We start from the raw sequence: 24347 nt of genomic DNA, 5'->3' as shown, positions 1-24347 counted from the left end.
CCCGCCCATCATCTCTCTTCTCTCCTCTCCTCCTCACTGTTTTCATCCCCCTACCAGCCTCCTCCCTCTCCCCGCTTTGCTGTGTTACCCCCAAACCCCTCCCCCTCTCCCAGGCTTCCTGCTCTCTTGTCATTGGGTGCTGTGTGGGGTGATGGTTGTGGTTTCTGTCGGTGATGTCTCCAGAGCGTGTACCGGCTTACTGCTTCAGAACTACAGAAGCTTCCACCGAGTCATTGCCTCAGACTGCAAACTGGACCAGAGCATAGACTTATCCTTTTTTTAGGACCAGACTACTGACAGGCTCCAGAAATAAGGATCAACTCTCTACTTTCTGAGGTGAGATACAATATTTACATGCTCTTAGTGTGAAACATATAGTTGGTATAATTACAGTCCTCGCATATACAGTGATTACTGTAAGGTTCTGATGATACTTTTTTTCTCTTCTACTTTGTAAAATGTACTTCTTACCTCTTCTGCTATTATAAGACGGTATAAGCACTGTTTCCTGTTTACTACTAATCAAAATGATATTAATAAAGGTATCAGAATCTGTGAGCATAGCACCACTCCACTTCCAGCACTGCAGAATGAAAGGCCGGCTACTACGATGAAACCGCACCACAACCCCTATTGGTGGGAAGAGATTTCACTGAAGACTATTGATTGGTTGCTCCGGCTGTCTGTCGTGCAGAAGGGTGTGTTCCTACAGTGATTAACATGGTCATATGGTACAGGCATACCACCCTGGAAGTGGAACTGGTTTAGAAGTGTGTTTGTTTAGGTGTGGTTCAGAGACGTGGGTGGTGGGTTGGAGGAGAGAGATGGAAAAATGATGCAGAGATGAACTGAAAAAGAGCCTGTGTCACGTATAGTTTGGAACTGAAATCATAATGAACTCCTATGTAGAACGCACACATCAGATTCACAATGCAATATGTTTCTCTTTTTCGCTTGCATCAGGATGAAAATATTGAATGAATTATAATAAATTCAAACAGATTAAGCCTAAATGCTAGCTGTCTGTTGTTACTATTGCCATTTTTTTTGCAAAGGCAGTATACAGTATAAACAGCCTCACAAAAGCACATGCAAACAAAACCTGCTGAAAGACAAAAAGATTAAGAGGCTTTACGTTCTGTATGATAGTGACTCTTGTAATGTTGATAGGGAAGCAAACAGGTAGCAGAGTAGAGCAAAAAGTCAAGTCAAACAATAGGTCAGAAAATCAGGGGATGTATAAGACCTACAGATTCAGAGAAGTTGCTTGTGAGGCAGTAATCAGTCAACAGAGAAAGAAATGTCAACAAGGCAGCAGCGGCCTGAATTATGAATTAATCTGCTGAGTGGACTGAGAAGCAGCCATTCAGAGAATTAACACGGGCAGTATACAAACGGATAAGGAGTGTACGGATCTGCAAGAAAGCGGTCATATGATCCGTGGTCAGCCCATAGCTATTAGAGAGAAAGAGCGAGAGAGTATGGCAGGCAGAACAAGAGAAGTGGTCCTTGTAATGCAGTTTACTGTAGCCTCCATGCTACTACAGTTTCTCTCTGTGTTGTAATGGATCTAACATTCTTCAGTTGGTGTGGTTGGAAGCTTTTGCACCCAAACTATGGTGAGGTGGAGGCCCGCTGGATGCTGTCCTCATACGCTACTTGAAGAAAAGGTAAAACTCTTTCTATTTGGTAAAAAGAACTGTTGCTTTTGGTGGTGACTGTACTATTTTCACAGGATTAGTAGAATACCCGAGGGAAGAAGCTTATGGCATATATTATTGATGACAGTGAGAGGTCTCATCTCATCCTGTGGTGTCTGTGTGAGTGGTGTTTGTTTGAATCAGTAAAGGGGGAATGGGAGGCAAAGATGTCTCTGACGGAGATGAATAACAGGGAATACATTTTGAGGCTGTATGACACAACTGCATTTTGATAATAACACTGAAGAGCCATTTAGTTTTATTTAATTTAAATATTTAATTATACTGGAACCAGGCATAAAATGTTGAGCCAGGGGTGTTTTGGTATTTAACAAAATTGGGATGTCCTTGTTTTGTTCGCAGAAAACAAGAGCAATGTTGTTTTTACACTCTTGTCTAATCTCCCTGGTACTAAGATGTAATTAGGTCCGTCTCTGCTGTCTGTTTTTGTCCCAGGCAGAAGCCCAGCACACCCTGAAACTGTGACCAAACCTGACCAAAGTGGAACACATCACATGAGAAAGTCCACTGCAGTTCAGGAGAGAGTGCCATCTGGTTTCAGGAAATCAGACAATCCAAGGAAACAGAAACCAGACCAGGTCCACTTCAGGACTCAGGGATCTGCTTGATTTATCTTCTTTGCAACAAGGCAGTGGGCAGAGGAGAGTCCCACTCAGCATGTACTCCCCTCAGAGTCTCCACCGCTGGGGCATCACTCATAGTGAGAGTATGGAGCGGTTAGCCTACAGCCAAGGTAGGTTGGCAAGTGCTATTTGAATGAATGACACTGTGTATTACATGATGATAACTCCTGCAACCTGGTCTCACTAAATGTTCTTCTAACGACAGATCCATACCAATCAGTGGATTCATATCACTGCACTAAAACAAATTAGGTTTATAGTAGGGCTGTTGAAACTTGAACTTGTTTAAGGGTTAGGAAACCCATCCAACTAACTTCACAGCAGATAATACGTTTCCACGAGTCAGGAATGAGCCATTAGAGTCACCAGAGGCAACATAAATGCACAATCAGCCAAAAGCATATAATATCTCCTGTCTGCAGTTCACTCCTGTCTATTGTAATACCCTAACCTTAACAGATATACAGTTACTTATGTGAGAGAGTGATTGATGTGATGATTAAATTAACCTGTTATAATAACCACTCACATTTAAACAAGTCACTAATCAATCAAGACAGTGATGTGGACTTTAATAATAATAATAAACATTATTTCTATAGCGCCTCTGAAAATCTGAGTTACAAGGTTCTTCACCATACCATACAAAACAATATGTAGATAGCATTAAAAACCCAAATTAACCAGAAAATAAAATAGAAATTTCAACAATCAAACAAAATATAAAAGAAGAATAAAAAACATTTGAGTCGGCATTATAAAATATCGTAGTCTGTGATTTTTAAAGCTTTTTAAACTGAGGCACTGACTCAGCTGACTGAGGGGGAGTTTGTTCCACAGCTTTAGCACAATCCATGTCATCAGTAAAGGTTGTGAATTATTCATGTGTTGGTTAATACTGTTTTAAAGTTCACACAAACAGTCCTTGATATTTTTGATAAAGTATTCTAAAAGAATTTGGATAATGAATTAATAATTTAAGTTAACAGAAATTCACTGGTTTCAGCTTTGATAAATGTAAATATTAATCTTCTATAATAGTAAATTGAATATATTTGAGTTTTAGGTCAGACAAAACAAGCATTTAAAGACATCACCTCGGCCTTGGGGAAATGGTGATGGGAAGTTTTAAGAATTTGATGGTATTTTACAGACTAAAATAAAAGGCAGAGTAATGAAGGAAATAATGAGTAAATTAGTTCATAATTAAAATAATCATTAGTTGAAGCCTTAATTTTCATTTAGCATGCTTGCACTTGAAAGCCTAATCAAGTTTTCCAAAGCGTACCTACTCTCTTCATCTACTTCTCCTCTTCACTGGAGCTTGTGTGGGTGTTTATTGTTTCCACTGTTATGCTCTTAAATTCTAACAAACTCTCTCTTGCCATTAAAGAAATTTCCTCTGTGGGTTCAACATAATATATTCAAAGTAGATTTGTAGCTCACTGTGGAAATACTGAGGTCATGAGTCCAAATTTCCTCAACAGAACCCACCTTAGAAATGATCTTAACCAACATTTTTGTGAATATTAATGTCACATTTTTTATTTAACAGTTTAATTATATTTTATTTATTACGTGTATTAAAAATGTTAAGTAATTAAAGTAAAGAAACATTATTTAGACTATCAAAAGTAAAAGCATTCAGAGAAGAAAATACACTATTACAGGTTACACAATTATATTATAATTATTACTGATGTATTAATGCTTATTTTAACAATGTTATATGCTGTTCTGTAGTCTAATCTATAACAATACATAATATTTTATAAACTCTTCATTTGTTTTATATGTATTTTTCTAAAGTAACTGGTAACTAGTTTTAACTCTCAAAATGATAAAGTGGAGTAAAAGGTCTAATATTTACCCCTAAATTGTTTAAAAGTTGAAGTATAAAGTTGCATAAAATGGAATTTAAAGTAAAGTACAAGTACCTATATACAGTACTTGAGTAATTAGAAATCAGAAATACTTGATTGATTGATTGATTGATGATGAGTCATTGAGATATAATGATATGGCTCTGGGTGATTGTATCGAATGTATATTGGTTTTATTCCACCATAAATATACAATATATTATTATTATTACAGTGGCCTTAGTGGTAACAGTAAATGTTAGAATATTTTTTCTTTTAGTCACATATCTGAAAATAGCTGTCTGGGCCCTCTGCCTTTTCCAAGAGTCTCCACACACACACACACACACACACACACACACACACACACACACACACACACACACACACACACACACACACACACACACACACACACACACGCAGTAACATCCTCTACCTGCAGTTCTCACTTCCACCGACAGGGGGCGGTGCGTCCACACAACAGCAGCCACTGAAATCATTACGTAGTGCTGCCTTTTGTGTGTCTTGTGAGCCCTTTTTGACACCGCCCCTCCGCAGGGTGCAGCGCGGGGACTGTCGGGAGCAGCCAACTGTCGGTTAGGTCTGCTCGGTGTAAACAAATCTCTACAACACCGCGATGTACGGAGCACACGTTCATCCTAACGAGCAGCCGCCGCCGCCGCTAACGTCCACCATGTAGACCGACGCCTACGCTTCAAGAGTCCGGGGACGTTACGACGGTTGGTTGTTGACTGTAGCATGGACTGTTAACGTTACAGGTATTTTTATGCTCCGGTTGTCACAATGGTCGCCGGGTGAATCGGTCGTCAAGCTAACGTTCACTAGCGGTTAGCAAACCGTATGAATCCGGCTGTTCCTGCAACCGACCAGCACTAGTTAGATATTATTATTTTTATTGTTATTTTTATTATTATTATTATTATTATTATTATTATTATTATTTTAGAGGTACGTGAACATGGCATCGCCCGCTGAGCACGACCTGGCTCTGTCTGAAGCGGACAACAGCAAGGAGAAAGCTCAGGTGTTTGGGATTTTGAGGCTGCAGGAGGAGAAATCTGTTGTTGTGGATAAAGCTAGCAGTAGCAGCACCGTGAGAGGAGGAGGAGGAGGAGGAGGAGGTGGTGGAGACGGGCGATGGCAGGCTCCTATCTTCGCTCTGGCCAGGAAAGCATCCGAGACCATTTCAGGGAGCATTCACGTCCTGCCCAAAGTGTCGGAGCACAGGACGTCTCTGCCCGGGGACTGGGCCGTCCAAGGTAGAGAGAGCATTATCAGGGGTTGTGAGGGTTCATGGACGGGGTGGAGGTGGGAGTGTGGACCCTGGTTAATAGTAACAGATCTAGTGATACCAAGTTACTGATTGTTTCAGCCTGTGTTCATCATCCTTTTAACGCAGACCAATTCCCCCTCTGAGATGTTCAGCAGCAATCAATCAATCAATCAATCACTTGCTAATTGGAGCAAAGTTAATAGTTTCAACTGGTGTGTGATCTGGTACATCTCTCTCTTTCACATCTAACATGACCTCACCACCCCCTGTGTGTGTGTGTGTGTGTGTGTGTGTGTGTGTGTGTGTATGTGTGTGTGTGTGTGTGTGTGTGTGTGTGTGTGTGTATGTGTGTGGTCAATTGATTTTTCATAGATCTGTGCTGCCCTCATGCTTTGATGGTAGATCCTGTCTTATGTTAATGTTAGTGGTACTGTAGTTCTTGCTTTATACCACAGACACCACACAAGAGACCGCCTGAAGCATCACATGCTGCACTCATGCAAATGGATTCAAATGGAACAAATGTGATGTCTTTCTTTTTTCCTTGGTGATTATCACCAAGGAAAAAAGGCTGCTTTCAAAGTCAGTAACTTTGTGCTATATGCAAGTAGGGCTGCATCTAATATTTCATTCATTTGATTTTAATCAATCGATTAATCTGTTGATTCTTTTTGTTTAATCTTTTTTGTCTATAAAATGAAAATTGTAAGTTACTTTGTAATTTTGCTTGACAAGTAAAGAATACTGTGAGGATGTTATAATAGTCTCTGAATAATCTGCTGTCAGTCATAATCTTTCCTTCGTTTTGGCAGAGCTCTTGGCTCTGTTTTTTTCTGTCAGTGTGCCCATCAGCCAGTGTCCATCACAGACTTGATGTGAATCATGTACAATCTGAATCATTATAAACAGATGACAGTTCTTTAAGGAATTCAGTGGTTTCCTGATTTTATTTTTCTCTTACTAAGAACACAGGGAATTAATTTAAGAGAACTGCTTTTAAGGACACTTTAAAATCCTCATAGTAGTATTTAAAACTCAAAAAACCCAACCATACAGACACTTAAGTGTGGTAGCTTTGTAAATATCCTCAGTGTTTGATGTAGTATAGAAGAAGTCACACGGTGACACAAGCAGTCAAAGAGTTGCTGTTTATTTTCCAGTATCCTCAGGGCTCACTGCCCAAGGACACACAAGATTCATGCAGCTCTCAAGAAATCCATCTGTCAGTGTGTCTGCCTTCAGGCCAACCTGCTGTTTTGTATTGCTAGGAAACATCTCTGTACATTTTCACCTGACATTGTTCTGCCCCGTCCTGGTGTTTGGCTACACATTAACCCTCTAGGTCCACACGTAGAGCATCTAAAAGCATTCTTCTGTGGGAAGGTACAACCTCAGCTCCTGGAGTTTTTTCTATAATGGAAGTGTTGAATACAATCTCCTTTGTAGCTGCAGTTTTTACACCTGGATTTGCTACTGTAAGACCAAGTTATGTCATGTTATATCATGTTATCTCAACAGCTGCAAACAGGACAAATATCTGGAGTGTCTAAATATTTATTTCTAAGCTGATTAATAATTTGAATGATTATACTTTGTTCACAGGTTTATCTCTATTTTGGTGGATTCTTCTTCCCCTTGTTGTATTTCGGTGCTCTTTACATACTCTCTGTTGCTCTGTGTGACTTCTGACTTGACACAAAAATGCCAATGTGCATTCTGTGTTTAGGGTGGATTCTGCCTTACATTTATGGTACCTCCCTATAGTCAGCATGTTTCTGATAATGACCAGTTGTAAGACATTAACCTGGCTGACTATCCCCCAGAGAGAAACCTTTTAAAAACATGTTGTTTTCTCATTATTGTGTGACCATTCTTTGTCCTAACATTGGTACTTTAAGGATGTTTTAAGTTAAGTGTTTGTGTGTGTGGCTTTTGTCCTGAAGCCCTGCGAGACCCCATGGCCATGGAGCGAGCCAACCTGCTGAACATGGCCAAGCTGAGTATTAAAGGACTGATCGAATCAGCTCTGAGCTTTGGACGAACACTGGACTCTGACTACCCACCTCTCCAGCAGTTCTTTGTTGTCATGGAGCACTGCCTCAAACATGGCCTTAGAGGTAAGTGGGAGAGAGGGCTGTTTTAAATGGTGCCAGGTGTGGGTGCTGTGCTAGTGTGGTTATATCTGCAACATCCTGACTTACTAGAATTAGATGTCTAAGTTGCACACTTGTGTGATGCCTTCCTCATAAAAGATGGCATAAGTAGATTTTCATATGTGAGTGTATAAGTCTCTCTTCCTTCTCCAGTGAAGAAGTCCTTTCTGGGCTTTAACAAGTCTCTGTGGGGTCCTCTGGAGTTGGTGGAGAAACTGTGTCCTGAAGCAGCTGAGATCTCAGCCTCTGTACGAGACCTGCCTGGACTTAAGTAAGGATAGCATTTATGCACACACACACACACACACACACACACACACACACACACACACACACACACACACACACACACACACACACACAGTTAACCTAACATCATGCTCGAAGGAACATGAGCCACAACACAACCACAGACACTTACATGTATCAGTAACATGATAACGTGACCTGAGCCAGGACAGAGAAATACCTGTTTGTGATTTACTTTGACTTCACCTTTCCTTTCAGTGCTGTCTCGCTTCTCCCTTGTCAATGTTTTTATTATTCTTTTGTCCCTTTGTAACTGTTAGAGCCAGTATAGACACATTTTCCAAAGATGTGTCAAGCAGTTAGAGTTAGTTAGAATCAATTTTAAAACTCTTTTTTAAAAGCAAAATCAGTAATGGTGCAGTCGTATATTTGCTGCCAGTGTCGGGCTGATTGTGTAATTAGCATTTTTGTTATGTAATTAACTACAACTGCGACTATGACATATAATAAGACGTATGAGTGTTTATAGTGCTGAATGTGGGTGGTTACATTAATATTCAGGTAGTATCCTCTAGTGGCTATAGTAAACTGACTCCTGCTCTCTCAGTCATGCACACGATTTCCATGTCATTTTTTTTTGTGTTATTGAGTTGTCAGCCACTACTAGCGGAGCTTCCACACAGGGAATCAAGTGAGCAATATTCAGGTCTTGTCTGATGCAGAAAAATGGGGAACAGATGTTTTGTTTTAAATGGAGAACAGAGTTAGTTTCCTTTGGTGGTGCTGAGTCAGACCAACGGACATGTAGCGGAGCAGAGCAGCATTTCTGCAACACAGAGAACAGACCCAAAGGTTAGATAAAGGAAAGTGCAAACAGTTTTTCTCTAGAACAACGTCATGCATTAAATATTACAAATAGGCAACATGAAACATGGTTGTCTAGTTGGATTGAGGAAGAAACAGTTCATTAGAGCCCATGTAACAGTAGACTACAATAAACACTCAGGGACACAAAGAAGAAACCTAACTAACCAAATATAACAATGCACCACTACCACCAAAAGCTCCTAAAAAATATTAATATAATCACCTGTGTGTTTGTGTGTGTGTGTGTGTGTGTGTGTGTGTGTGTGTGTGTGTGTGTGTGTGTGTGTGTGATTTCCAGGACTCCATTAGGCAGGGCCAGAGCTTGGTTGCGTCTGGCTCTCATGCAGAAACGGCTGGCCGACTACCTACGACTCCTCATCACCAGAAAAGACCTTCTCAGGTACACATACATATGTACACATGGTGACAAATAAAGAAGATGTATAGCAATAGGTACATTTGACTTGTTGGGGAAATGTAACTATATAATAATATAACTATGAAAACTAAATCAGAACAATTGTTGATCAAATCAGGCACTTAGAGGTTAAGGCTGGGGATATTCTAGATTTGTCTTGTTGTCAACAAAACCCATTAAGTGAGTCATGTTTCCAGTTTTCTGATATTATCAAAACATGTTGTAAAAATTCCCAAAAATGTTTGTTTTCATTTATGATATGAATAAATAAATATATTGAATTCTGCATTTTATTGAGAATTCTGTGCAAAAACCCAGCCGTTAATATAACTCTAAATTCCCCTCAAAATAATTGGATATCTATATCTATATATATTGGATAGTAAAAGCTCGTACAGAAACAGTGTTTAAACCCATTCAGTGTCTGAGAATGTGTTGTATCTTCCTCCTCAGTGATTTCTATGAGAATTCAGCACTGATGCTGGAGGAGGAGGGAGCGGTGATCGTGGGCCTGCTGGTGGGCCTGAACGTCATCGATGCTAACCTGTGTGTCAAAGGCGAGGACCTGGACTCCCAGGTAACCACTAACCTGAGACAGTATTTAGACCATTTGACTAAAAACATTTACACCAGACAATAAAATATTATTCTTAATGTGTGCATGCCCTCTCTACTTCCTCTACCCACTAGTTTATTGAATGACATGAAACAGTTTCTCTTCAGTGGTTTGGAGAAGCAGACATGCAGACAAGAATTGGCTGTTTTGTTATTTTTGCATCAGGCAGATGGAGAGCAGACACTGGGTTGTCATGTTTCTACTCCATAGGTGGAGACTTTGTCTGGAGTGCAAACACTTACACACATAAACACACTGAATAATGCAAATATCCTGTGCAGACTGTGATCACACCCGACTCAGATACATTTAATGTGATGGAATTGTTTAAATAGTAATTTTCTGATCTCAAAGTGATCCATTACACACATTACCACACACTGATTTCATCCCTGAAGCCAAGTAAAAGTAAAGTAAACATTCCTAATTCTTGCAGATGTTTTAGTGGTGTTTTAGTTGCAGCTACTTTAAGCATGACTCATGTCAGATATGCTTTCCAGAATATGTTTCCTCTTGAGTTATAGTAGCTTAGCTTTTTTTTTTGTTTTTGTTTTTTTTGAGGTTGGGGTTATCGACTTCTCCATGTACTTGAAGAATGACATTGATGATTACAGGAGTGAAGAGAGGTATGATATTTTATTGTCTCTTCTTTATTTAATACACTGGGCCTCTTATGTGATGCAGAGCTCTGTTTTAATTATTTTTCCATGACAACAGGAATAGCCAGATAGCCTCCATCTTGGATCAGAAGAACTATGTAGAAGAACTGAACCGACAACTCAAGTAAGACATCTGTTTTTTTAATTGAAACTGTCTGCAGGGTTTTCCCCAGAACTCCTGGAGTTGGAGTAATGAACTTCAGTTTCAGGGAAATTTCAAAGGATGAAAATCCTGTGTTTAAAATGCTGGGTGTTTACCTAAACAGTAGCTGATTCTAATGTATTTTTACCTTACATTTTGCTTAACATCTGTTGACTGGTGTTTGATGTTTTACATTGCCTTGAATTGAAGGCTGGATGCCTGGTTGCACTTTAAAATAGATCCAGCGTTCAGTCAGTTTAGGTTTAAACCAGTCTGGTTGTTTCAGAAGTGCAACTCTGTCTCATCTGGCCCTAGAGACAGGCTCAGTTACATTTCCTCTTTCAGTTTAGTTTTTTCTCACAAACCTGGTATCTCATTTAAATGAACCTGGATTGATCTGCTGTCTTGCTTTAGTAAATATTTTCTTAAAAGCTAAACAATCCTCTAATGTGTGACATGACTCTTAATTTGATTATCAGCTATTATCGTTGATGAGCTGTATGAGCTGCCATCTGACCATAAACTAAGCTAACCATGTGTTAAAAATCAGATTTAGATCTTTAGTGAGACAGTTCAGTCATCTAATCTGTGAATGCCATTAAATCTCATGAAATAACAGCTATTACAAATACACAGTTCTCCATTGAGCGGTATCTTAAACCTCTGTTTAAATTTAACTCATATGACAGCAGCTGTGAATTGTAACACGACTACTAAAAAGGAAGTTGATTTTTGTGTTTGTGTGTGTTTGTATGTCTAGCTCTTCAGTTCATGGTCTTCAGGGCAGAGTGGACTCACTAGAGAAGTCCAACTCTAAACTCATAGAGGAGGTGAGATTCACACTCAAAATATCTGTATATTACATTAGAGCTAAAGGTGACTGTCAGGTTTCATGGAGAAGCAATTATATGTTACAGGTTAAATAATCACAGAATCTGTTGTGATAATTTAGTTTTTTCATTTTAATTATGTTGCGATGAAGTCAAAGTGTCAGTGTAAGCATTATTGGAAAACTGAATTGTTCTGTGTTTGTGTTTGCAGTTAGCCATAGCCAAGAACAACATCATCAAACTGCAGGAAGAAAACCAGCAGCTGAGGAGTGAAAACAGCCTTATTCTGCTGAAGGCACAACAACAGTTAGAGGTACACAGTCACACACGCACAAACACAAAATCACAAAAATATATTTCTGTCTGAAAACACAAAAGTATCTTTATATTGACCGTGTTGGTAAAGATCTAGCCCTTAATATTCCAACATTTTTTACCAGACTATAAAAAACTGAACTGCATGATATGGCTGACATGTTCTTCCTGTTGATGTTATTCATCTAGCTAACCCAAGGCGATGTGACAGTGGAGAGAGATACATACAAACAGTCACGTCAGGGTTTGGATGAGATGTACAATGAGGCTCGAAGGCAGCTGAAGGAGGAGTGTCAGCTCCGACAGGTCAGACTGTGACTGCTCGTCTGTGTGTGTATAATATACATGGTGACTGTTTAATAATGCACATGTATGTGGTTTTATTTTTAGGATGTGGAGAATGAGCTGGTAGTTCAGGTGTCGATGAAACAGGAAATGGAGCTGGCCATGAAACTTCTTGAAAAAGATATTCATGAAAAACAGGTCAGCATACATTTTCATTGTGTCTTCCTTTTGGACCACTGATTTATCTACTTTATTAAAAGATTTCAAGAGCTGACATGAAAAACATGAAGATTCAATAATATACAAAGAGACATTAAGAGCAGTTAAAATTCAAATCCTAAGAATGATGTTGTTGCTCTTCAGACATTGTGTCGTCACAATGAGAGAGCACATGATAACATATAGCAGAAGCCTCTACTTGCTCACATGTAGCTGTAATACCTTGCCAGCTTCCGTGCCCATCTCTCTGGCAGCCCTGCAAGTATCAGGCCTCTCACCACCATCATGTGAACTCTGCTACATAAACACCACCAGCTGACATTTGTAGCCAGGCTGTGAGATACAGCAGCTGCTATGGCAGCAGCATCATCGCAGCTTTGTTTGCAGGCTGCTGGGATCATTACCAACAACCTCAGGTGGAGAGCAATGTCTGCATCATTATTGCACAGGACCACAGGGCGTGTGACATGGGAATATTTGAATCATGCATTGCAAAATAGACTTTGTACTAAATATATTTCAGCTCACCTCCAGGTAGCTCCTAGTCATGTTCATGTGTATACGGTAGTGGATACATTATAGATACACAACTAAAAAAAGCCCTTGAATGAGAAATAATGAAAGAAGCACATGCTAAATTACAGTAAAATTTCCTGTAGGAAAGTAGTGGCAATCACATGACAGTGAACAGGACAGTTAATAGCTTGTTAGCACTCACATGATAGATGGAGGGCATGCAGTGAAAAGCAGAATGGATGAGATGGAGGAAAGTCCTTTTCTGTTCTGTAGTTTAAACGACATGGCGGTACAAACAGAAAATCACAACATATGTTGGACGTTATTCTTGTATTCAACTGAATTGAAAGCCCTTTCTGACGGGGAACTTAAGTCCTAATATGGCTATCTTCAAAGCCACCAGAGGCCTCTGATAAAACCGCTCATTTTACCTTGCAGAACACAGGACTTGCTGGCCTATCGCTGTCTCGATCGGTTAGTTTGTTTGTGTAACTGTGTGACTTTGGTGATCCAAATTAACATGTTAAAACACCAAAGTCAGTCTAGTGGCTGGAGAGAATATATAGATATAACTGCTTCACTTCCCCGTGGGAAAGGGCTTTGGGACAGCAAGATAAAGTGGTGGAAATATTCTAAATATAGAATACTCTTAAACTTTTTGTAAAATGGGCAACTTCTTGCATTTTTCTCCCTTATGAGCAAACTAACCAATTTTGAGAGTTTGTGATTGTTGAAAATGACTTCCTACCTTCTATCTCCCGGTCGTGTCACAGGAATGCAGTGACATGACGTCACGTGCAAACAAGGTATACAGGTTCAGCCTTTGTTTTTTTTATCAACAGGACACACTGATCGGACTGAGACATCAACTGGATGAAGTCAAAGCCATCAATGTAGAAATGTACCAGAAGATGCAGGTACAAACACACACACACACACACACACACACACAGACACACACACACACACACACACACACACAAATACACATCCTTACCTGATTGCACTCATACAGTACTTACACTGTAATTATTACTACTACTTATAACAGCCAGTAATTCTCATTTGTTAGTCATCTGATGACGAGATGAAGAAAAAGAACAACATGATCAGTCGTCTGGAGGAGAAGACCAATCAGATCACTGCCACCATGAAGCAGTTGGAGCAAAGGTGAGATACACTGCCTTTTGAAGACACAGCACACACTAACCAAAACAGGAAAAACACTGTCCCATGTGTCTCTTCAGTCCTTTCTTCAGTCTAAATTAGGAGCTCTATCTGAAGAGCAGTCTTTCTTCAATTTGCTGAAACAAACGTCATCCCCCTGAAGTAAAGTAAGTTTGACGTCCAAAATGATATAAAGAATCACAAAAAAGGACTTGTTTTCAGCCCAGCACCATGTCATTGTTCATAGATCAGATGATGGATGCTATTCTGTGCTGTTTTTTTAAAAATATAATGATTCAAAGTGCATATGTATTAAGAGTTCTGCATGGTTTAGTTTGAAGCTATGCAGAAGAAAACTGGAGAAAGCATTGTGAGAAATTATTTGAGTCTTCTTCCTCATCACTGTTTCAGAGTTTCCCCTCAGAAATGTCTTAGAAGCTGGTAATCCTTGTCTCTTCCTAACTGGCTAATTTATTTTCTGTGTCCAACGAACACAAAATGTTCCACATTACAAAACTTTATAAACAGAAGGGATATGATAAGTTTTTTTTTTACCTGACATTGTAATGTGTAATAGGATTGATAAGTCTCTGTCATTGCTCCACTGTCCTCCTGATCTATTTAGTTAATAGATGGCAGTCTAAACAGTAGCCACAATCATGGCCTCTGTTACGTGAAATAGCTCCTTCTTTTCTAAAAGTGTTTGCATGTTAGCCAGACTGCCCAAGGTTGGAGTAAAATAGCACATTGTTATTATCTTGTAAAAAAAAGTGACGTTTTTTATTTATTTATTAGCAATTATTGTGACAGACATCACGATTGCGATATTATTTACAATTAGTGGGAAAGGTCATTTAATGCATCACAATTCTCATTTTCACTGAATAAACTATTAGAATTATGATGATGTGACATTTGTTGAGGTCAGTAGTGCAAAACAAAAGAACAAGATTTGTAGGCCCGGGCATCTCTGCAGCACTACAGTACTTTATTATAATGCTGTTTTGTCACATATTTGAACTTTTATCAAAAAATTGCAGCTTCTACAATTGCACATGCCTATATTGTGCTTTTGATATTCAGATGAATTGTGCAGTTTTAGCTGTGAATTGTTTTTTTCGTTATTCAAAAGGCTTCTTGGTACAGTTCCTCTTGATAGATTGTATTATAGGGCACCTGAAGACCCACTTGTAAGTCTCCGCTTACATCATAAAGCTTGAACACATTTCTGTGAAATAAAACATTAACCTACAGGGGAAAAGAAAAGAACAGAAGTAGTATTTCACACAGCAGATGCCATACTGTATAATGAATGCTACTGTTTAGGCCATCTCCTACTAACTAAATGAATGAACCAGAAGACGATATACATCAGGATCTGTTAAACAATTTCCTTTGGGGAAACCCTGCAATGCTTAATTTATCATGTCTAACAAATTACACTGCTGATATCTCCGTGCATGCTAAGTTCTCTTTGTCACCACTGCACCACAATCAGTGTATAATTCTCCATATCTGCATCAGTCATTATGTAACCTGCTGGTTCATTGATGCCCTATGATCCCTCGTCACCCCATTGTTTACCAGCCAACATGGTCCATCCCTCCCCTCCCCTGTCCCATTGGTTTAAATCTGTTCCGTCCTATTTGTGATTGGTTGCGAATGTTTTTTGCTGCTCTTAAGGTTTACATAGGCTGGTAGGCCACAGACCCCGGTTACACTTGTTATTTTCAGTGGGAGGTTTGTGTTGTTGTAGCTGGTTTGAAAAAGTTCTGATCTGATCAACCACTATTTAAAATCAAATTATTTCCCAGCTAATTAGAGACAAATCTTCTCCTCAGAATTTAACATGTTGTCTACTTAAGAGAGATAAAGTAGTGATAAATACTGTAGGTGCTTTCCAGGCTTAAATATCTCGTGTTTATAGTAAAGTTCTTTGCACACTGTTTTTGTCGTCTGCTGTAGTTGTATTCATGTGTACATATTACCTTTCCCTGCTTCGCCTCCTCACCTCTACTCATTACTCATACGCTTACTGTGGAGGGAAACATATCCAGACTGAAGAAATCTGATGACAGTGTGAACCAGGCAACCTGAAATCAGATTTCTGTGTTATTGCCTTTTTTATTCTGTGCTTGTGATGTTAAAAGTCACTTAAAGTGTTCAGTGTAACCGGGGCCACTTAGAATACTGATGTATTGACATCCTTTCTTCCTTCCTTCCTTCCTTCCTTTCTTTCCTCCTTCTTTCCCCCCTTCTGTTTGTCTCTTTTACACCACCCATCCGACCATCCATCCATCCATCCATCCATTTTGCTACCTTGAAACCTCCATGTGTCATTTTTTTACCCCCCGATTTTATCCCTGCTCCTCTGTGCAGTGATAAGGATCTGCTAAGTCAGACCAGAACGCTTGCTATGTCATTTGTTAAGTGTGCTAGCACAGACACAGAGCACCAGTACAAGCTAGTCAAGGACATCTCCTTCTGAGGACCAACATGCACATATACACGCACACGCAGACACACGATTGCTTATGACTGAATGAATAAATGGACTTAACTTAAAGGAACATTCCTGTTTTTTTGCACACAATATTCAGATGGTTTTATGGCCTGAGAGCAGCCACAGAATCAGGTGAAACTGGAATGCGTGGGTTGGTGCTTTAGTCACTGAAACATGCTGATTATCAGCAGAGTGCTGGCATTCATAGAGACCACTGCAACATGTTTCATGATCTTTAGTTAAATCCTCCTCAGACAAACTTTGCTGGGTTTAAATGAAGATATGTTTCTTCTGAATGTCCTGGTTTAGCTGGTCAGAGAACGGTCTGAATATTACATCAGTTGTACTTTAATAGATACTTTAGAAACATTTTAAATTAATCATACACTACTTTATCTATTCACTCACATGCTCAGCTGTGCACACTCACACACACACACACACACACAATAATACATACATATGCTACTACTACTATTCTTCCTGTCTTCAGTAGTCAGTTTATATGCAGTAACGCTGACAGTAAGATAGTTGGGCTCTCAGATGTAATAATAGTTACAGTAGTAGTTGTTATTGTTCACATTGAGTTAGAATGAGTATAGTGGGCTTTCCCACTCGTATCACAACTACGGAGTGGTTTATGTGGCAACACCCAGAGCCGAGTGCCCTGTAGCATTTAGGGACTGTATGAAAATGATTGGGGTAGGGAGGGGGGTAATATTTGATTATTCCAATTACTTTCATCATTAATAACTAAAAGTGCAAAATAATGTAATAATAATAATGTACCCCAGTTTAAACCTTAATATGATAATGGAATAATACGTTTCACATAGCTACCAATTGCACAATAGAAATGGAATTAAATTTAGCACTAAGGCAAATATACAAAATGATGTGTCCTGTCTACCAAATATTCCAGCTGTACTTTACTATATCCTTTACTGTAGTTCTGCTTTCTGGATAAAGATGCAGAATTAAGTTAAAGTTGGGAGCTGCTATGGCACAGCAATAAAAGACTCCCTGGAGAGGTAACGTTCAATAAGTAATTTTCGTACAGTCCCTTGCTTAGTGGCATCCATGTTGGCTCTGCAGAGATTGATGAGTAACTTGTGATTCTGTGCTTTGCTGTCTTTTTGACATTATTGGAGCCGACAGGGTTTAGGCCTAAAGCTCGGGCAGGAACATAAAAACTACAACCATTTTTCTGCAGCTGTCTGCGTTTCATCACAGTCAGTCAGTGGTGGTCACTACAGATGTCACACACAGGAGTTTGCTTGTGCAACCTCTTGCTTTTAATTTGTTGCCAGTTTGCTCTGCATGTGCTGCACCTCCTGACCTGCTTCTGACTGGCTGTGATGGCCCTCGCTGTGTCCGAAATCAGCCCATTGTTCGCTCACCTCTTTCTCTGAAATACACACTCAGTAGTTCGCTCTGTAGTGAATAATACTTTGAGATTTTGGACACTTAGGAACATTTTAAAATGTAACTATGCAGTTTGTGGGATTGTTAGCAGAAGGTAATAGACATGCACATGGACTTTTTGAGGGCAGATTTCAGGGGGTAGGGGGGTCAATTTCACATTCAGAATTTGGGAACTCTAGTGTACTCTACAGTAAAAAATTAATGATTTTGGACACAGCCAGTCTCCTTCTTGCTCTTCATCCTCCTAAAGATTTACGTAAACTGAGTTTTAGCAGATGTAAACAGCTCAGTGAGACCAGCAGCTTTAGCTCAATTCCTGTGCTTCGTCTCTGTAGAACAGAACTGAGCCAGGTGTAAAGAATTGTAGTTACACAGCTGTAAACCTCTGGAGCTTCTGCCAAGGGAGCTTGAATGTGTTGTTGTGTCTCGTCTTGGCATATTTATTGACTTTTGTGATAGATCAGGAGGTAATCATTCTACCTATTCTAACTCCGTGTTCATAGTACTGTAACTCCTCAATTTGTAGAAGAATAATCACTCAGAACAGCTGTTGAAAACTCACAACTACTGTCTTTTACCACCGTGATCAATAAAGTTAGATGTTTTGAAAGTGTTGGGTGTGGTTTGAATTTTTGGTTTTGCTGTTAACATGTAGACACTGGAACATTTATTATATTATTTTAAGGAGTAATAAAGCTCTCGCCAGTTGCTGTAAGTCAAGGTGTTGTGGGATTGTCCAAGTATCTGAAATGGATCTGAAACAAGATTGAAAACTTTATTAAAATCTTCATATCCTGAAAACAAGTTTCCTCCCTGTACAGTAATGTAAATGAAAAAGAATAACATTGGCATATTTTTCAAATCTAAAAGGATGTGACTATGTAAGGTATCATTGAAATAGACACCATGGTCTGAGTGCACTAAGATGCTGCATTCAGTTAGCTATCCTCTTTTTTTTTCTCTCTCTATTCAGTTGCTTTAAGGCAGTTTTCCCTTCATTGTTTCATCATGCGTCTTTCTTTTGAATCATCACCCCTTTGTATTCCTTACTGTTCTGTTTGAATTCAATTCTCACTGCACTCTTTTCATTTTTACCCTTTGTTGTTCTAACAGTGGGAATTACAACACCACCCTTCTTCATTTATCCTCAGCCATCTCTCCTTCACATTCCCACCCAGAAACCTCAGTCCCTAACCTCCCTCCTTACCAGTCGTCCTCCTTCCCCTGTTCTTTTCTCCCTCTCCCTCCACCCCCTCAGTTTTTTCTCTCCATGGTCCTGAGTTTGTCCCTCGTTATAATGGTGCAGATTACAGGAGGCAGAGAGGCACCGCACCTCGGCCGAGGAGGGAACCAGACGCTTCAAGTTGGACTTTGCCAACAAGGCCGACAGCCTGCAGCGGCAGATTGAGCACAGAGAAAAGCAACTGTAAGCCAAACCCCTACAGAGACAGTGGTAGAATCATGCACTGACATATATGAACACTTAATCTAGAGAAGCCGTGGAGCTCAGGCAGACATAACATACTATTTACACCGTAAGCTGTGTAGCATGGTAAGATAGCGTTTCTGATTTGAACTGAAACTGTAAGCTCTAATTCCTGAACCTAGGAACAGTAAATAACAATTCAAACAAATGAAATCATTGCACATCTGCTTAAGTGTGTTTACTTAATCACTCAGGAGACACCAGACTTCCCCCTACACAGTTCTTGTTGGTTGTGACTTGAAAAAACCAAGACAAAAATTCAAAAGTATACAAACCAGTGTGCTCTGATATAATCTGTTACCCAACTCAGTATATCCCTTTTTCTGTGTCTGTTTGTTATCTTTATTCTTGTTATTGGTGTTGTATGAACATGTCTGTAGCCAGCAGCTGGAGACGGACCTGAAGATAGAGAGGGAGTGGAGGCAGACGTTACAAAACGATCTAGAAAGGGAGAAAGATACGGTGGCTCAGCTCAGCACGGAGGCACTGCAGATCAACGGACTGAAAAAGGTAAAAAGATGTAGAGAAAGAAGTGTACTGTGTATATGATATATTGTGTAGTATGTTTTATTACATGTATACAGCTCTGTGTGTGTGTGTGTGTGTGTGTGTGTGTGTGTGTGTGTGTGTGTGTGTGTGTGTGTGTGTGTGTGTGTGTGTGTGTGTGTGTGTGTGTGTGTGTGTGTGCGCCAGCATTTGCAGAATATGATATAATTTGATCTGTTATAATACGTGTCCTGTGTTGTGTGTGTTTTTTTTTTTTTCCAGGAGTTTCATCGTCTCCAGGATGAAAACTTTCAACTGAAGACCATCTGTGAGGACCAAGAACAAGCTCTGGAGGAACTAGGCTCCAAACTAAGCGAGTATGTGTACTTTATGAGCAGTTCAACCCCAAATCAAAAACCTGTAGTGCTATTTCCATCTAGATTGTTTTGGTTTGAGTTGCAGAGTATTGGAGATATCGGCTGTAGAGATGTCTGCCTTCTCTTGTATATAATGGAACTAGACTCTGCTTGTGCGGCTCAAAGCGCCGAACTACACGTCGTCGTGCAGAAGGAAGCGTGCATCTACTCATGGATAACAAGCTCATGCTCATGACAGCGCAGGATGTAAAGAAAGACATCCTCCGCAGCTGAGCTGTACCATTTGCTAGCTTACTGAGCTCGCCAATGCATGAGTAAATGCTTCTTTCTGCGCAGTGATACGGTTGGCCATGTGTAGTTTGGTAGAAAAAAAAGTTCCTAAATGACATGCATGTATGATGACATGAATGTAAAACGTGCATTCTAATAATCTAAGGAGTAGTTTTTCATAATATACATTTCAAGTAAGTTCAATCCCTAGAAGTGTTTTGCATGTTTTATCTCATTCAAAAATCACATCCAGTTTACATTCTTGCAAACTAGGAGAGTTTACAGTTCTCGAGAAAGCCGGACTAGCTTTTGAAAACCTACTTTTTGTCATCAGATCCAAAATGAAGATTGAGGACATCAAAGAAGCCAACAAAGCTCTTCAGGTAATGAAACAGTGAGTTACAGAGATACAAATAGCATCTAAACTCTCTCCATCACTAAGATGGTAAGATAAATATGATATTATTAAAAGAAATAAATATCTGCATAAGCCCTGCATCATGGTTAAGTCTCATCAACAAGGCTGATTTTGGATTAGTGAAGCATGCTGTGTTGTTCTGCGATGTCTATAATGTGAAGTTAGTGAAACGCAGACTTACTGTGTCATGTTGTTTCAGGGGGGTCAGGTTTGGTTGAAGGACAAGGACGCCAGCCACTGCAAGCTGTGTGAGAAGGAGTTCTCCATCTCAAGACGAAAGGTCAGTCCTCAGAAATTGACATATAAAAAAAGACTGTGCCACAGCTAATCTTTATGGCCGTGCTTGCAGTGATTTTCACGAGTTAAATATTGCGTTCTCTCTGGATTCTCAAGGTAACAGGTTATCTCAAGAAAACAAAACGCAGATTTCTCGAGATATTTTATCAAGATCATGGATTAATTATGGAGAACTTGAACATAAGTGTTCATTTAATCATAGCTGATTTCAAGGTCTGATGTGTTGATCAGTAATGGCAACTCCTTGAACTGATATTTTCAGCTTAAATTAGTTGCTAAAACGCCATCTATGCATGCTGGCATGGCACTCTTGATCTCTGATCAACATTGTAAATAATAAGAGGAAACAACCTTTTGTTTATTTATGATAATGGGTTGATTTATCTTGTAAGCACAACTGTTCTGGGCTTCCATAAATGTGCACCCATACACTGAAGACAAGCTAACAATGTGTGTCCTTCTGTCTCTTTCTCTCTCCAGCACCACTGTAGGAACTGTGGGGAGATTTTCTGTAACAGCTGCTCTGACAATGAGCTCCCTCTGCCTGCCTCACCAAAACCAGTCAGAGTCTGTGACACCTGCCACGCCCTCCTCCTCCAACGTTGCTCCTCCAATCCAGCGTGAAGAAACGCCAAACTGCTGTCACGACTGCTTCAAACAATCCCAAATCAGACTCGTAAATCCCCTGTAAGACTCATCTCTTAACATATATCAACAGTGTTTGCTGCTAGAAATGGGCCACATGCATGAACATTTAGCACATTTGATCTGTCTTAATTTACACTAAAAAAAGTTGACCACAGACAAAATGAGGGACATCTGTGTCATTATGACACGTCTGTTTGATGTCACTGCTTTCTTTGCAGATACTCTGCAGTATTAAACATTCAAACGTCTTCTCTGTAATCAGACACAGAGGAGGCAATCAGTCCACTGCAACTTGGACCAAAATGTCTTACGAACGAAAGAGTGAGAATCCTTGATCTGCTTTGATACCATAAACAATCATGACTGTGGGCAGTCAAATGATCTATTCTAAATATACATCAGTTATACAGGTGAAGCCGTGTATTTACAGTGATACATTGCCTACACAGTGTAGGTATCAGTGACCTTGGTGGAAGAATTCATGCCTAGCGGAACTGTCTTCTGTTTGGCTCGATCCAGGTGTTGCACTGGCCAGGCTTAGAGCAACAAACAGACTCCTAAATGCACAACAGGTATGAATATATGCTGCTGTGTTTCCTGCACACACTGACGCTGATCATTAGGTCAGGTTTGGGTAAATTCCCCTGTAGAGTTAGGTTATGAAAGCAGGAACAACTTGACAATGTACTGAAACTGCACTGTGATGAGCACTGCTGCAGCTAAATGCAGATGTTTTTGTTTTTTTGTGAAGCAAACCTTATGTAGTACTGAATCATTATAATGTATGTATCAAGCCTCAAACTGTATACAGTAAGTGTATAGCCAAACAGATGAGATTATATAATTTATATATACAGTATGGTGGCCTTGTTACTGTTGTTGTTTTCTGACTCCAGAGCACCCTCGTTTGAGGTGGAGTGAAAGGAACACAAAGTCTAAGGCAGCATTTACACAGGCACAAAAGATCAAATCAGCTGGACAGGTTAAACCCAACTTCTGACTGGATATATTTCTGTTCAGTTGGCTGTGACGAGATCAGAATGTGTCAAAGTAAAACTGGTCTTATTTTTTTCTGTCGCTGTTTGAATTGTAGTCGTTTCACACGAGCAAGAACATCCTCCTCAGAACGTCTGATGTGCAATGAGACATTTTCTGCAAACTAATTCCAGGAACATTCACTGCTCCAAGCTAATTTTGCTGTGCTGGCACTATGACTAAACTAGTTCCCCAAGAGGCTGTGGCTTTCAAAGGAACTGAAAAATACATTTTTAAAAACAATGTTGGTGCCATTTGTGCCTGTGTAATTGCAATGAATATTACCTACTTGTGCTTCTCATGTTGCCAAAATGAGCCCTGTATTTCTACAGAGAAAAGTTCTGTAGAGAATCTAAAACAAAATATTTCAAAGTAGCAACACTAGCCTATACTAGCCAAGCAAGCAGCCTAGATTAAAGGCACATTTCACTGATTGTTGACACTTATTCAGTGGAGGCTGCTGAAAGGACCAATAAGAGCGACAACATCTTTGGTGGCCGTCTGTCTAACTTGCTCTGATGAACCACTGACGGCTAGCTGACAACATGACCACTCCACTTACGAGTTAGTGGTTCAGAACAGACTTAAGTGTTACACACTTCTGACAACATAGCCACAAAATATCTTTAAACACTTGCCAATCCTATATTGCCTGTTATTAATTTGAAATCATTTATATTTATTAATTTTTACTTTCAGAAGTCCAGGGAACTTGTTTGAGCTTTCCCTTTGAAGTAAGTTGTAATCTGTGCAGATGTAGACGGTTACAGAAGAACCACATTTTACTGCTGCTCCTTTCCTGAGAGGGAACATTTGAAACTCTAAACCATTTTTGTTTTGTTTTTTTTGTTTTTTTTTTAAAGGAAAAAACAAGATTGAGGCGTGTTGTTTGTGTTGTCAAACTAGTGCTGATGACTGTAAAGTACAGTCTTCAGTGACGGGTTACGATACGAGTTCCTCTGCACATTCTGGTTTTGTACTTGTATACATTGTTTACAACCTGTGATTTTTCAAAAAAACTGGAAGTATTCATTCCCATTAAAAAAATAAAACAGGCCTGGGTTCAGTTCAAGAAGTGTTTTCCCCGTTTCAAATATTTAAAAACTCACATATCAATTATTTAGTACTCTAGGCAAATGTTTCAGAATTGCACCCTGGCCTGAACCATTTTTGTACAGTGTTGCTCTTATAAATCTCCCTTCTTTCAATGGGACTTGTATAGTGTTGATACCACAGTATGTTGTATATACATAATGTTGATAGTCATTGGGGCTGTTGAGCTTACTAAATCCTGCCAGTTTAATATTAACTCTATTGCCAACAATATGTTGCCTTGACCGTGTAGCAGTTTCTGATTAAATACATAGACAGAAACTTTCATGTTGTTTACTGCTTACTGTTGTCTTTTTCCTGTGTCACACTGTAACCAGCAAACTCTGATTTGGTTTTCTGGTTCTCTTACA

At 39.6% G+C, this 24347-nt stretch overlaps 1 protein-coding gene across 3 annotated transcripts; it reads left to right on the top strand.

Annotated features, from left to right (window-relative positions):
- The first annotated feature begins 173 nt into the window (after nucleotides 1-173).
- rufy2 (RUN and FYVE domain containing 2) lies at nucleotides 174-24258 on the top strand. Of its 3 annotated transcripts, XM_051378317.1 has the most exons (21): nucleotides 174-336; nucleotides 1585-1670; nucleotides 2157-2454; nucleotides 7447-7620; nucleotides 7810-7927; nucleotides 9071-9172; nucleotides 9644-9767; nucleotides 10368-10432; nucleotides 10524-10589; nucleotides 11368-11437; nucleotides 11649-11750; nucleotides 11942-12058; nucleotides 12143-12235; nucleotides 13615-13689; nucleotides 13845-13942; nucleotides 19174-19293; nucleotides 19734-19863; nucleotides 20122-20216; nucleotides 20821-20869; nucleotides 21104-21184; nucleotides 21682-24258. In XM_051378317.1, the coding sequence occupies exons 3-21, from the start codon at nucleotides 2379-2381 to the stop codon at nucleotides 21823-21825; spliced, it is 1899 nt and encodes a 632-aa protein (XP_051234277.1). In that variant the 5' UTR covers nucleotides 174-336; nucleotides 1585-1670; nucleotides 2157-2378; the 3' UTR covers nucleotides 21826-24258. The 3 variants fall into 3 exon arrangements, with proteins under 3 accessions (XP_051234277.1, XP_051234276.1, XP_051234278.1); XM_051378316.1 differs by lacking the exons at nucleotides 174-336; nucleotides 1585-1670; nucleotides 2157-2454 and adding an exon at nucleotides 4747-5489; XM_051378318.1 differs by lacking the exons at nucleotides 174-336; nucleotides 1585-1670; nucleotides 2157-2454; ... (4 more) ...; nucleotides 21104-21184; nucleotides 21682-24258 and adding exons at nucleotides 4750-5489; nucleotides 16319-18479.
- The last annotated feature ends 89 nt before the right edge of the window (nucleotides 24259-24347 follow it).

This window comes from Dicentrarchus labrax, unplaced genomic scaffold (genome assembly GCF_905237075.1).
Source record: "Dicentrarchus labrax unplaced genomic scaffold, dlabrax2021, whole genome shotgun sequence".
Lineage (NCBI taxonomy): Eukaryota > Metazoa > Chordata > Actinopteri > Moronidae > Dicentrarchus > Dicentrarchus labrax.
The sequence above is the reverse complement of the archived record's forward strand: the minus strand, read 5'-3'. Positions and strand labels throughout refer to the sequence as shown.